Here is a 15,658-nt window from a genome sequence, read left to right as displayed (position 1 = left end):
TGGGGGCTGAATGGTCTTTTCACACACAAATGCTTTGGTTTGTGTTTAGACATAGAAACTAAGCTTTTTTTTTCTCTTCAAATTTTTAGTATTAGACAAGATTATCTTACCAAAAATGTTGATTATCACCAAAAAAAAAAAAAAAAAAAAAAAAAATCAAAACGTTGATTCATCCACGTGTAGAACACAAAAGTTTCCCATATTGAAGAGGAGAGGGTTAGGTAAATCATCAGCTCAAAAATGAAATTGCACCCTCATATGTTACCATTCATGGTGGGGGTGATATGTCATAAATAAAAGGGGGAGGGGCATTTATGACATATCACCCGTTGCAAGGAAGAGATACGTTAGAGAGTATGCAATTTCACTTTTGAGGTGGCGTTTCACCGAACTTTTTCCCCTAGAGAAAGGATTACAGAATCCAGATTCCCGATTGTGTGAATTAATGATCCATCGCAGTGGCAAATCACCCAGGTAGGCCCCAGCAAGTGACGGTCCTAATGAGTGAAACGTATTGACGGCTCTGATCTGATTAGACAGATTCGGCATTTGCGCAGCGCTCCATGTAGTTAATAACCCGCTATTTACAGAAAGAGATCATCATTCCCACTTCTTTATACGGTTACAAAAAGCGGGAGTTTTTTTGATTATAAATAACATCCACGCTTCCATTTCTTCACTGAACTCCCTTCTCTTTGTACTCGCTGCTAGTGCTCTTGTCTTCAGTGCCTGCCTTCGTTTCCCTCTCTCTCTATTACACTTGAGATCGTACGAAACCCTAATCCCTCTCTCTTCTTCTATCGGCAACCCAAGCGGTGAGAAATAGTTAGCATCAGAAATATTCTTAATCTGTTTATCCGATTAAAACTCGTGCTGAGAATTGTCTGCGGAGTGAGTTTCTTGATTTCTGCTTTAATGTCATATTCGTTCTTGCTTCACTTTCTTGGATGCATTTGGTGTCTGCAGTACTTTCACTGAGGCGAGAATGTTGTTATTGTCGTTGTGTCGTAATGTTTTTGTAATGTCTGTGAGTTGAGGTTTTTCTGGGGATTTCTTAGTTGCAATGTCCGTTTAAGTTTAGGGTTTTCGTGAGTTTAACAAGGAAACTTCCATTTGGAGTTTTTATCTTGCCTTTCGGTTTAACTTTGAGTGTTGCCGCAGAATATGATGATCAGATTTTGCAGCTGGAATTCTTGTTCATGTGGTGGTACTGAGTGTGTTACTTTGGCAATTCTTTGCCGCTATAGTGTGGTGGCCTAGTTGGTTGGACATAAATGATCGTGCTACTTCAAATTATTTTTCTGATATGACTATCGCAATAGCAACTAGTGTTGTGGATCTCCTACTCAGATTTCCAGATATTGGGAAGATGTGATTTATTTTCTGTTGATGTTTGAAGTTTAATGGATGATGGGACTTCTTTTCTGTTAATGATTGGAGTTTAATGAATCCGGATGTTGGGGTTCTGTATGGCGATGGTTTGCTTGGACTTTGAAGTATATTGGGCCGTATTATGTGGATTTAAACCCATTTTCAGTGATAACATTTTTTACTGATTGAGGGAATAACAACTACAAACTCTCACTTAGTATTGTTGTTGTTCTTAAATTATACTTATTGGTTACTGTATTCTTGGTGCTTGTTTCCTGATTTTCTGAACGAAAGGGTTTCTGATTATACTGCTGATTATATGAGGTTGATTATGTTATATAGTTGTCTTGACTGCCTTTCATGAGTTTTGGCTGACTATACTGCTTCCTTTTGAGTAAAACTTCTGAACTTTTAAATATTGTTGGCTCGTTCGTGTGGATAGGACTGCAATTAGGCTTGATTAGAAATAGATTTTTTCTTCTCATAATGTGTGTGCTTTGTTTTTGTTTCCGGTAGATTGCTATATGTGTCTCCTACTTAGTTCTGAGTATTATTCCACAGCGTTTGATCAATAATCATGACGTATTAACTTCTTTTTGACTAACAGAATGGGGGCTGGAAGAAAAACACAAACATTCATGTTGGGGGACAGAACTCCATCTTCGTTTTCTACAACAAATAGCAGTGCAACTGCACGAAATTTGAGAAAAGAGAATCTTGGAGGGGTTGTATTTGGCTGCAAAAACAATACAATGAAAGAATGCCTTTCAAAACAGATCTTTGGTTAGTTCGCTATTTTTAATCAGCATCTCAACATTTGCTTTTCTGTTCAGCTACGGTTCATGATTATTTTGTTTGTCTTATACCACTTGAATCTTCCAATAGGAATCTCAATTTTTTCAGTAGAGTTTGTGACCTTCTTGGTTACATGTTTTGTTTGTATTTGTGCTAGAAATATTTCGAAGTTCCATCCCTGTATAGGAGCCTATCTGTTTAGTATCTTGGAATTTGTCTTAGCTGCAATCTGTATGCTTTCATAAATCAAATACAGGCATCTGAGTGAGTCATGTAAATGTTGATTTATTTATTGTTATTTATAGCTTCAGTTCTTATAGTAATGAAATATTTGTGAACTTTTTGACAGGCTTACCAAGTATACATTTTTCGTATGTGAGGAATATTGAACAAGGCCTGCCACTGTTCCTATTCAACTACAATGATCGAAAATTGCATGGTATTTTTGAGGCTGCAGGACCTGGGCAAATGAATATCAATCCATATGGATGGACTGAAGATGGTTCTGATAGAACCCCTTATCCTGCACAGGTATGACATGGGTAATGTTGTTCTACAAATCATTATTGTTTTGGGGATTAATGGACGCAATTATAATTTACTTGGTTAGTTCACTGGGAGGTTTATGTTTTCTAATTGTCTGTAACTGCTGTTTTTCGCTAAGGTTCGGATCCGTGTCCGGATGCACTGCCAACCCATACTGGAAGATCAATTTAGCCAAATTATCATGGATAATTATTACTCTCAGTACCATTTTTGGTTCGAGTTGGACCATGCACAAACAAGTTCTTTGATAAAATCCTTTTCGTCTTCACCGGTTAATGCTACTGCTATCCAACTACATGTGCCCAAAGTAAAAACCCTTTTTAAAGCACTTCCAAATGATGATACAAGAAAGGAAGTAGATCATAGGCCATCAGTTACAGTGGAGGATTTGGATTGGTCAGATCAGCCTAGTAAGGATGTCGGGTATTTAGGTGGTAGCCAGCCACTTGGAGCCTACCCTGGTACAGAGACCATGGATGAAGAGGAGGCAAAAGTGTACCTGAAGCTGCAACAGATAGCTCTTGACCGTAAAAAGTCAAATTGCCCTCCTGGGGTTTTTCCTGCAGCTGTTTCTGGTCCTTCTATGAACGATGATGTGCAAATGGAGGTTGGAAGTGCTTCAATAGGGCCGTCAGTTTCAGCAGAGAAGAATGTAGAGATTTCAGTTGACTCATCTTATCTTGAGTCAATTATTTCTCAGGTAATTAAGGCGATTAACTGTCCCAGTTTCTTGTTTTACTTTGTGTTATATCATTTGTTATTCCTTTGTCATGTGTTCATATTTCGTATTGCCTTTACATAGTTGACACAGGGAATGGAGGAGTTGAAGAACTTCTCAGCAGAGCAACTCAAGAAAAACAGTGAACTGGAGAAGAAGCTGGTACTTCTCTTTTCATGCAAAATGCTTCATTTAATCCTGCATATTCTGTCATTGAATTGTCTACTCTTGCATAATAATGTTGTTAGCAGTCTTAGAATTTATTTTGAGATTGAAATTTTCTCATCTTGCTGACCCCATTAAGTTGGGATAAGGCTGTGTTTATTGTATTGAAATTTTCTCGTCTGAGGGTGGGCCTCGGCTCAATGGTAGGGTTGCTCCATTGTGACTAGTGGTCACGGGTTTGAGTCGGGAAACGGCCTCTCCGCAAAGCGGGGGTAAGGCTGCGTACATTATGACCCTCCCCAAACCTCGCAGTGGCGGGAGCCTCGTGTACTGGGTATGCCCTTTTATTGAAATTTCCTCATTTCACTCTTAATTTTCTTTAATTGGTTCAACAATGCAATTTTTTTTTTTTTAGGGAGGGGGTTCTTTACTGATTTTCTTTAGGTGACTGAATTTATGACAGCATTGTCAAGGTGTTGCCCAAGTGCAGGTGGGAGGGGTTGGGTCTTTGGTGGCACTAGCCTGGGAGGGTGCACCCTGGTACAAGCTATTAGTTTGGCTTGGTGATTGCCCAACCAAATATTTTCTGTATATGTTCTTTCGTTGTACATTTGAAAAGCAATAAAACGAATATATATAACACATTTTGTGACACATGTAGCAGAACATATAAACCACGATATATGCTCTTTAATTAGGTTTTATTTGCTTTCAATTTTTTTAATACTTGTTTTATACCATGTCAATTGCCAACCATGTTAAAAACCTAATTAAGTGAATAAAAGGAGAAAGCTTAGGCTTTAGGGTAAAAACTAGCAAGTAATCAGCACATATATGTATTATTGTTCCCCCCGGTACTTTAATGTTCAATGTGTGAGAGAAGAGAATGGACTGGGCACATTAGGCCACAAGCCAAAGTTTGGCTTGTAAATACTGAGGTGATGCCTAGGCTCTAATACTAAGACAACCCACATACTAAGGCCTGATTTGGTATGATTTCTATTTCAGAAATCGTTGGATTTGATTTTTGCACCTTATTTCAGTTAAATAGAAATCAAATGGAATAGAAATTCTGAAGTAGCTGAGGAGCTGTTTCAATTTTGAAATTGAAATTGATATCACTCTTGCTCTTTAATGAGCACATGATTAATTAGATGGGCAAAGCAGTAATATCGTGTTAAAAATAAAATATGATGCAGTAACACTTGGCTGGTTGGACCAGCGTGATAGGATTTGGAGACCCAAACTCAAACAGAATCGGTCCAATGGTTTTTGGTCCAACAAGGGTTGGAATTAGTTTATTTATTTAAGTCTTTTGTTTTGAGTTGAGTACATAGGAGTTAGAGTTAGAGTTTCATATTGCAAGTTGTCATTTCAGTTTCATAGTCTAAGTAGGAGTCATGTTATTTTCCCTTTATATACTTGCATGTAGCCCAACAATGTGCATAGTGAATTGAATAGAAGTTTGAGTTTTACATTTTGAGAGTGTGATTGTGCGATCTCTTTCCCCTTCCCTTGCAACTATTCCCTTCTTCCCTACAGGCCCTCCACCAATTTGGTATCAGAGACGAAGGATCAATCTCCTTCTCTATCACTCTATCTTATCCTATTCTCCTTCTTCTTTGTATTCTTTTTTTTGCCCCAGCTGTTCTACCGTCACACCAGTACCCCATCTCCTTTCCATCTTCTGCAGCACCCGTACCCCTTTCCTTGTCCTTCGACTCCACTGAAACCCAAGCAGCAATCCCTTGCGATTCCCAGAGAAAAAAAGAACCTACCGAGAAAACAGAGAAATCGAAAGGCCTCCCTAACCCACTGCTTCACTCCAACCCAATCCCATCCCTTCCGAGTCTCTTAGCAGAAACCCCAACCTACCGCTTTCTGTTACACTGTAACAACCCCCACCACAATCCTTCTCTTCCCTAACCTAAGTTGATTTCCACCCCCCTCTTCGCCCCAGTATTCAGCTAGCAACGAGAGAGAGACCTGTTTCAAAAGCTTCCCGTGATTCAACTGGGTCAACTCCCAGTCATCGATCAGCTCCCTCGTATTGTTGCCGTCCATCGAAGTCGTGAAGCCCCTCCTTCCTCTCAGAGTTTTCCTCCATTCTTCCTCTCTGGTTCTACAGAGTCAGAATCCAACTTGGAGACTGACTGTTCAGTAACCCCACAACTCCCCTTTGTTTGTCTTTTTGTTTGTTTATTTCATAAACTGCCCTCCCCTTTTTCGTCCAATTCTAACTTATCCTTTATTTCTTATTTTGTTCCAAAATTACCCTACTCTCCTTTGTTATATCGTTGCTTTATTCTTTTTTTTATTATTCCAGAATTGCCCCTCTTTATCTATTCTCTGTTTATAGTCTCCATTAAGAGTACTCATCTTTTAGTCAATTCCTTTTAAGTCCTATTCTTTATATTACTTCCAATATTACAGTACTTCCATTCTATTAGGAAGTTCGATCTATTTACTATTTTGCCATTCAACATTTGTCTTTGAGTGTTTTCTTATTTAGCTTAACCATGGTAGCCAACAGTGAAATTCTTCAACAATTTAATTAATTTAAGGCTGAAACTGATGCAAAATTTGATACCCTCACTGCCACTGTCAATTCCATTAAGACAATGATGGAATCTATGCAAGCTTCTATTGATCAACTGAAAGTTTCAGATAAAGGAAACAGTCCCATGCTAGTTGGGGATTCTTCCAACTCCGTCGCTTAGGATCCGCCTCATGATATGCTGCCACTCCCACCACCACCACAGCATACACTACTCCCACCCCCACCTTATGGAGTTGGTGGTTATGATGATTATGGAGCTGAAAGAGCAGCAAAGTTGGACGTCCTTGATTTTTATGGGGATGATAATCCAGAACAGTACCTTGATTGGATTCACAGTTTGGAGACCTTTTTCAAATGGTACGGTTTGACTAAGGCCAGGAAAGTTTTATTTTTCTAGAGGTTAAAGGTACAACTCGAGTTTGGTGGATCTAGCAACAACAACAAAATCGCATCCGAGGCATTGGTTTATGATGCAGGCACGTTGAAGCGTGTCGGATCGGTAGTTCGAATTAATCACTCTTCTAGGTGAGAAAAAAATGAAATGGGGAGCAAAAATTCAAAGAGAAACGCAGGGACGAATGCAATTCTCCAAGATTGTAGGATAACTCCAAAGCAATTTAATATTTCTTAAAAAAATATATCCACTGTAATCAAAGTTACAGCTCTTTTATAGGCTAGAAATGATCCCATTAACCTAATCTCGGTTCCCCTAAAGATCCTTTGGCCGAGATTAATGAATTGTTTAAAATTGGTAACTAATGAAAGAAACTCAGAATTTAAATCTCCAGCAAGCCTTGTTGAAATCAATCTCCCTTTATTTTAGTAATTAATCATGATCCTTCTTCCTTCTAAATTCCTCCGTGCATGGCATACTTGGCTGTCTATTTAGCAAGAGATATATTCACGCAAGGCATGAAGATCCTTTGTTTGTCCAATGAACTCTGATGAGGCCCAAGTGCTGATGTGGCCAATTGTTGAGTGATCCAGCTTCCATCGTAAGAGCCTAGATCAGCCATTGGGCGGGTACCTGTACGCTTGCAGGGTAGGCTCCTCGTAACCTGATCGGACTTTGCTATGATGCGATCTGAATGCCTCAATACTTTCAGGTGATTACTTTGGCCGTCGAAAACATTGGCTATCCATTCAGCAGGGTCAGGGTCTGCATCAGTTTAGTTACTACTTGGGCCGAAATGCATGAAGTCATTAACAAAAGGTTATTGCCTAGATTACAAGCAGCGCATGCACCTCAGGTTTGCGCAGTTGAAATAGGAGAACCTAACAGTTGAGGAGTTTGTTGCCAGATTCTATTATTACGCCACCCGATCTGATTTTGAGTGGGATGAAGAAGTACTAGTGGCACAGTTCCGCAATGTTTTGCACCTTCAGATCAATGCTGCACTAGCATCCAGTCGACTGCCTACAATGGAAGATGCAATACAGGTTGCATATCAGGTAGAAGAAAATCTGAAACGACCATACACTCGAAGGAATTTTCCGAACACTTCCCTAGGGGTAACAATTACAATCAGCAACAGTCTTCCCCCCCCCCCCCCCCGAGAAAAGTCATTCAACAAACCAGACTTCTTGTTCATCTATGGCATCTTCATGGCCTAATCGGCCATATTCTCCACCTCGGCGTGATTCTGACTGGGCATCTTCACGACCTACCCAGTCATATTCTCCGCCTTGGCATGGTTTCAACAACTCTTCTATAATGCCAAAGACTGCCATTCAGTGTTTTACATGTAAAGGTTATGGACGTGTCATTGCTCAGTGTCCCAACCGTTTGGTGGCTTATATTGATAAGGATCATTTTATCCCTTCTGTTCCAGAAGAACATCTTGACGTTGAGACAGTTGATAATATAAGACTAAATTAGGGTTAATTTAGTCCCAAGTAAACCCAAAAATCCAAAATAGAAACAAGGGGGCAGAATTAGAAAGTTAGGTCTCAAACCAAACCAGCCTTTGGAATCCAACCAAACTTGGATCGAAGGTTGCTAGTATGGTGGTGAAACACTGCTGGAAGTTTCACTCAGTTTGAATGGCTGAATTGTAAGATATGGCTGCAACACCAAATTAGAAGGTTTGTAGAAAACTTGCAAAATCAGCACTACACTTGGCCTCCAAGAAGGATCGAGTGTAGGCCTTGTAGAGGTGATGCTATGCTGTAAGTTTGGTTCAGTTCTGATGGTCAGAAGTGGAGATCTGAGTTGGTCTTGAAAATAGAAGGTAGGAGTAGGACTCAAAATTAGAAAGCGATGCCTGCAGAGCAATCCAGCCAACAGCAGGGGCTGGAATTGGGATCGAGTGGAGCCCCAACAGCAGTGAAGAACTCCTCCAATTCTTAGCCTATTCTGATCACTGGATGTGGAGATATGAGACACAGAAGGTGCAGCACTAAATCAGATCGCAGGGAATAGCAGCAGTCTTCAATCGATGGGTAGCAACAACAGCAGCCCTTGGAATTGATTGGAGATGATTGGAGCTTTCAAGGATATTCACAGCAGTTGCAGTAATCACAATATAACAGCAACACAAGGGAATCGATTGGGATAAGAAAAAAAGATAGGAGAAGAAGGGAAAATGGACAAGGATATTCGGCTCTCACCAGCCAGGCTCTCTCAGCTCTTGGGGTTTTGGCTCTCACCAGCCAGGTTCCCTGCCCTTCCATGTCACAGCCATTGGACATGAGAATCTTTTGCTTAAAAGCAATTTTTCATTCAACTAGGTGGGAGGCCTCTAAGGGCATTACATATTTATGGGCTGCTATGCTTGCCTTACAAGTCACAGAAAATTAGAAACTTGCAAGAAAAGGAAACAAACTAAAACTAGAAACTTAAGGAAAATAGAAACTTCTAAATAAAAGCTAAGCCTACTTTCTAAATCTGGAATTAAAAACTACAGAGCTAAAGTTGCTTAATAGACAACTACAAAATATCTAAGAGAATAATTCTAAAAAGAGAAACTAAACTAAACTCCTAATTCCCCTACACTTGGACAAAATTGAGCAACCAAAGCAATTTCAATTTCTTGACCAAAAATCTATTTGTTGACTGTTTCATGAAAGCAATCCAAAATTGAAATAGAAATCATACCAAATCTGGCCTAAGAGTCTAAGACAACCTCTATGTAGGTGTATAGTCAAGATAGTCCGGCTCCCATTTGGATGATTGGATCCCAATTGGAAACACCCAAAAAAAAGTTTTTTAGCCTATGGATTGAGTGTGCCACACCTAGAGAAAATCTCATTATGATATGTTGCACTCTTTTAGGACCTTAGGGGTGTGGTGTTCCTTTATGGCCCTTGACGGTAGGTTAGTTTTGAACTTAATGAACTTGAATTAGTCTTGTGCCTCAGTAGCCTTTTGTTTCCTATACTAATTGTAACTGTAAAAATGGATGTGAAAACTAATGATATTGTAGATGTGTGGGATGTGGTGTTTGATATTTAGTATTGGTGTAAATGTGATTGGCTTGCCCTTTTAGTAGGGAATAATGATAAACGTAGAGTGTAGGAACTGGTTACATTTATATTCAAATGAAAAGAGAGCAAAAGTGATGCAGCTGCAAGGCTGAACCGACCTCATAAGGAACCTATTTAGTTATTTGTGGTATTTTTGTTATTTTAATTTTCTTTATTTATTTTTATTGGAGTTAGCCAATGATAAGAGTAAGAGTCCTACTTGGTTTCAGGAGGATACGATTAGGATTACTTTTGTTTTAGTTTATATATGGGATGTAATCTCTAGATTCTCCGATTGGTTGTGAATGAATTTATTGAGTTCTTGCACTGCACATATGTGGCTGTGTTCTTCTATCCTCTGTTCGACCCGTATTTTCAGGTCTGATCTCTTCTGAATTCCCTCCCTTTGTTCTTTTTTTTTTCAAAAAAAATTTTATATCTGATTTTTTCCCCCTATTATTGCTTTCCTTTTCACTGGTGGGCAATACTCTGTAGTCTGTTCTAGCGACAGTTTGTACCAGCAAGAGAGTTTGATTTCTCTTGGTACTATGATGTCGAACCAGTCCCCAACTAGACCAAAAAAAAAAAAAAAAGAGCATCCCAGTGCACGAGGCTCCTTCTACTGCAGGTTCTGAGAGGGGAAATGTACGCAGCCTTAACCCCGCTTTCTGGAGAGGCTGTTTCCATGTTTTTAACCTACAACCTGATGGTTGCAATAGCGCAACTCAACCGTTGTGCCAAGGCCCGCCCACTAGCCAACTAGGGCTAATTGCACAGTAGGATCTTCCAACAGTGTTCACAGCACAGGACAACACCAATCCAGCAATATAAAATATCAATAACTCTTAACGGTAAATAAGCAATGAGGTATTAGATTCTCAAGACCTGCAACAATGTCTAACAGTGCTTTGCTCAATGTCCAACCATAGACAAGACAAACAGAACCAGAATAGGACTATCGGCTGTCAGAGAACAGGTTAACAACCAAGGAAGATAAACATGTATAGAAATAGTAACTCAGCCCTTCAGATGGGACTGAATTTCCTGTCGAGTGAATTACTTTCAGACTAGTTTAATTGCTCAAAATCCCAGCCAAACTGATGGCTAGATTGGCAGATAACCAAGGATCTCTGAATTTAGAAGTAAGACCTTAAATAAGTAACTCACTGTTATGGCTAAACTAGCCATTGGATCACCCCAAAACCACCCGCGAAGGAAGGCTCTAAGAAGGTCACCAGGCTCTCACTTCTAAGGTAGATTTAATTTCGGAGAGCTTAAATATCAACAAAAGGGACCAAGTAGGACTGTCTACATTAGCTTCCCAGTTTGGTACTCTACAGCTTATGCATTCGCATCTGAGACCACCATCAAAGCCAATTATTACTTGGGACGTCACATGCCAATTCTCAGACATGGATTATGGCATCAAGGTTGAGGTTCCAGAGTTCGATGGTGAGAAGGGACCTAAGGGTTTTCTTGACTGGTTGACTAAGGTCTAGAGGATTTTCTCGTACAAGTCCTTTCCAAATGAAGGGCAAGGCTGTCCTCACCAAATTCACTGGGTATGCAAGTTCATAGTGGTATAATATGCTATAGTCGAGGTTCATCAGGTGACTTGGATACCTCACAAGTTGGGAGGTCATGAAGTGGATATTAAATGAGAAATTGGTTCCTCCTAATTTTGAGAAGGTGCTCTTCCACAAGATGGTCAATTTCCATCAAGGCAGTAAATATGTGGATACCAACACAATGGAATTCCACAAGTGTCATCCAAATGCAGACTCCAGGAGTCAGATCAGCAGCAATTATTGAGATATACAGTGGGCTGAATACTGAGATCTGATTAGAGTAGTCGTTGTGGCAGATGCATATGCCAAGACAGCCAAAGATAAGTACAACTACTTGAAGGACATGTTCAAGACTTCTTCAGTTTATAGGTCTACACCCAAGGCTGGAGAAAGGAAAATTGAGTCTTGCAAAGTAGAAGAAAAGAGAAGCCAGAGGTCTCCAAGGGTAATGAGTGGTTGAAGAACATTGAGCGTCACAATTGTGGCAAGAAAGGTCACTTTGGCAACAAGTGTCCCAGCAAGGACCTGTTCTCTAAATATGGTTGAGAATATGTTGGCAAATATGGATAACAAGGATGATGTGGCACAATATGGTTCTGATGATGAGGTGAAGCTAACTCAGCTAGTCTTACTCATTCTCCATTGTACTAGAAGAGATTCTCCATTGGAGTACAAGAGAAAGGCTCCTCTATTCGGATAGGAGGGTACTTTGCTGCATTATGAGGATTTGACGGCGGTCCATACAGTTGTCGACACAGGAGTAGAAGCCAACCTCATCTCCGTAGATCTAGTTTGAGCACTTAACCTCCCACAAAAAGATCTTTTTAAGAAAATATGTGCAAGGTTTTGGACCTAATGCTAGAGAAGAGGCTGAAGTAGTCGTACGAGTTGATCTACAATTTAGGCTGCTTTACTACCAGGTGCCTTGCCTAGTCAACCCCTTAAGTGTATTGTGATGATCTCTTAGGGTGACTATATAATGCAAAAGCCGACCTCGAACCAGGAAAACCAGCGGAAGATCGATTGCAGCAGGATCGATACAATGAAAGGAACAGTAGCAGGGTTCAAGACTGAGGTCTAGTGGGCTCCTTAGGGGCATGAAGCAGTCCTCCAAGTATAACTCTGATTGGGAGGAAGAGTGTTGAGATCAAGACCTTCGAATCAGCAGCAGTGAACTGATGCAGTCACAAGTGAGGAAAGTGACCACCTTTGCCTCTGGACAGCAACAGCAGATTCAGTTGTTTTTTTAGGATGCTCTTTAGATCTTCACAGATGTAGTAGCAGGTTGCATAAGATTTGATTGCAGTCACACACAACAAGAGGGAACAAGAGGGAATCAAATAAGAGAAGTAGTAGAGGATAGGAGAAGAAGAGAGAAGGGGATAAGGAGATTCGGCTCTCACCAGCCAGGCTCTCTCTGCTCTCTCAGCCAGGCCCCCAGCCCTTCATGTCACAGCCATTGGACAAGAAAAACTTTTGCTTCAAAGCATTTTTTTTTTTCATTCAACTATTCAAATCGTCTCTTTGGGACATATAAATAGTGATGCAGATTCATCATCAAATAGGGCTTGTTTCATTGGGAATAAGTGTAGGGTTGGGATATATATATGTTGGGCCTTTGTTCCCAAGGGTTTTTTATGTATTAGGCCAATTTAGTGGGCCTGAAATAGGGGTATATAGGTTGCATACGGGATTAGCCCAATACTTAGTTTTTATTTTGTGTTTTTAATTGAACCGGTTTAAATTGGTTGCATCCAATTGGTTCAATTGGTCTAATTTAAGTGAAGTGATCCTATTGGCTAAGAGGTTCTTATATCCTTTTGGCCACTAGGGAATATTCTTTATTTTAAGTAGTTTAAGTTGTTTTAAGTCATTAGGACTCTATTTTGAGTCTATTTGAGTTTCTTAGTTAGTTTAAATTGCTTAATAGGTTAGGGATAAGGTTAGGCCATTCCTTTTTAGTGTCTAAGTCTATTTTTGAGTCTTCTATATAAGTTTGTAAGGGAGGCCAGCATTGAAGACGAATTTGATTAATGAAAAAGCTTTTGTTTGTTGCCATAGCTGCTGCTCTGCTCTGTTGAGTGAACCTTGTGAGTAATATCAAGGCTTCCTTGTGGGTAATATCAAGGTGAAGGGATTGGTGGACTCCGATCGACTCCTTGCATCTTGTAGATCGGGAGGTCCTTCTTCTAGTTCTTCAAAGCTGCTACCATTGAAGATTTAATCTTTCAAGTAAGTAGTTTATTAATTCAGCATTTAACCTTCTTCTTCTAATCCTCTAACCTAAGCTCCATCTACTCCTATTATCACCCCTTCTATTAATCCATAGATCCATTAGAACCCTAAAAACCTAAATCCAATTCTGCCCTAAATTGCAGAATTTTGTAACTCATCCAAACCCTAACTTCTTTATACCAAAATAACCCCCTAGACCTGCCCATTAATACCCTATAAACCTCTTTCCTAAAATCTGCCCCTAAACCCTAGATCTTACAAACAGTCCATTTTCATAAGGCATCCTACCCAAAACCCTAGAATTCCAACCTCAACCAAATTTGATCCAACTTATACCATTAGACTCATAAAATTCTGCACATCATTACCAAATAAAACCCTAAGTCGAAACCCTAACCATAACCCTAATTCTGCCCTAATTAGCCTAAGCTATCCTAATCGGCTAGCCTTGTTAAGAGATCCTATTACCCTAGTTCCTAGTGGGATTACTCCTACCTAGGACTACATTAAATAGGTAGCAATGACCTGCTCCTCAAGTTACAAAAATTAGAAAGTTTAAACTTTGACTAGTCCTAAAATTGGAAACTATAAAATTAGAAACAATAAAATAGCAAGTCTCTTATAAGGCTGAGACTTGGATTACAAGCAATGAAACTAAAATAGAAACTAACTGAAATAGGAACTTCTAAATAAAATCTAAGCAACTAAAATAGAAACTCTAATTTAGAAACAAATAACTAAGAAAATAGAAACTTAACACTAGAATATTCCACCAATCCAGCACCTAATCTTCACACCAGAAGTCCATATCAACCCAAATCAGTGTTCACGTGAACAGTAATGTGTGTTACTGGTCACGTGAACAGTAATTCTTGAACAGTATTTTCTGACTTTTATTTTTGTCCTCTTCTTCAAGCTTTGATCTGCATCACTATGGCAATGTAAGACTAGTATTCTCTATGATGGTGCACGGAACACCATAAAGGTGATACAAGGAGGTTGAACGTTCCTGATGTTGCCTCACGCATGACGGATATACCTCAATGACGACAATTCTCTCCTTCAACTTTGAACCGTTTGATCTTCCTACTCATGGAGTTACAGTTCGACCCTCTTCCCTAAGATATTGCTAGCCTAGCGTCGAGATTGCTATAAGGCATCTTGGGCTCGTGACCTAACTCGATGGAGTTGAGTTCTTTTAATAGTGGATGGGTTGATGCAGTTGCAAATTGCAAGGCTGGATCAACCCAATAGGGACCTGTTTTGTTTTATTCTTGTAATTTGAAGTTTATTTATTAATTTTATTGGAGTTAGCCGATGATCAGACTGAGAGTCCTAGTTAGTTTCAAGTTTTTGGTTTCAGACTTTCAGGATATGATTAGGAATTATTTTGTTTTAGTATATAAATGGATGTAAGCTCATGATTTTTAGATTTGTTATGAATGAATTTATTTGAGGTCTTGCGCTGCACATAGGTGGTTGTTTTTTCCTTTCCTTTGTTCGACCCTGATTGTCTGGTCTGATCTTTTCTAAACTCCTTCCCTTTGTTCGTTGTACTTATTCCTTGTTATTCTTCCTTTTATTTTTGTTCTTTTATTCTATTATTGCTTTCCTTTTCACTGGTGGGTAATACTCTGTTCTAGCGACAGTTCAAACTAGCAAGAGAAAGTTTGATCTCTCTCGGTACTTCATCTTTCTGTATGAAAGTCTGGGCTATAGATAACTACCTAGGGGCTATTCAGCCTGTACAAATTGGTGCCATAAGGATCTCCCAGAGTTGAGAACTGAACCCCTCTTTGTGACTGATTCTGACAGTTCTGCCCAGACTTGTTTCAACAGACTTCAACTTATTTCTGGTACTTTGTGTGGGACTGTTAATGATTGATTTCAAGAAGGTGGGGTTTAGAAATTTCTTCCTAAAATCTCATGTTGATTGGGCTTGATTTGAGTAACATCTCTCAGTTGGATTTATCGCTGGTTTTGTTCTAATGAAAGGTAGAAGATGACTAGTCTGGAAAATCACAAATAAAGACAGCATTATCCTTAATTACTTAAAAGCCCTTTATTTTCTGCTTTTGTTCTATTTTATTTCTTAGACCATTCTAAATACCAGATTGATACTTCCTTTTTTTAAACTTATTAATGATTCAGTTCTAACTTCTGTTTGCTTTCCGAAAGGGTCGTAAACTGTTCGTCTGTTCCTAATATTTACGAAACTACCACTTGTGGGCCTAT

The 15,658-nt window shown here is 39.4% G+C and overlaps 1 protein-coding gene across 3 annotated transcripts in view; it reads left to right on the top strand.

Annotated features, from left to right (window-relative positions):
* Positions 1 to 714: 714 nt before the first annotated feature.
* LOC122651958 (kelch repeat-containing protein kel-10) overlaps positions 715 to 15,658 on the top strand; it is a 65,634-nt gene continuing 50,690 nt past the window's right edge. The window contains exons 1-5 of one of the 3 annotated variants that reach the window (XM_043845551.1): positions 715 to 891; positions 1,920 to 2,154; positions 2,516 to 2,697; positions 2,831 to 3,412; positions 3,515 to 3,592. In XM_043845551.1, coding sequence (XP_043701486.1) covers positions 1,980 to 2,154; positions 2,516 to 2,697; positions 2,831 to 3,412; positions 3,515 to 3,592 — 1,017 coding nt within the window. In that variant the 5' untranslated portion in view covers positions 715 to 891; positions 1,920 to 1,979. The remainder of the gene's footprint in view (positions 892 to 1,919; positions 2,155 to 2,515; positions 2,698 to 2,830; positions 3,413 to 3,514; positions 3,593 to 15,658) is intronic. The other 2 variants (XM_043845550.1, XM_043845549.1) reach the window with 2 other exon arrangements.

The sequence above is a fragment of the Telopea speciosissima genome, chromosome 2, assembly GCF_018873765.1.
Source record: "Telopea speciosissima isolate NSW1024214 ecotype Mountain lineage chromosome 2, Tspe_v1, whole genome shotgun sequence".
NCBI classification, from domain to species: domain Eukaryota; kingdom Viridiplantae; phylum Streptophyta; class Magnoliopsida; order Proteales; family Proteaceae; genus Telopea; species Telopea speciosissima.
Note: the sequence above shows the minus strand (reverse complement) of the source record. Positions and strands in the feature narration are given on the sequence as shown.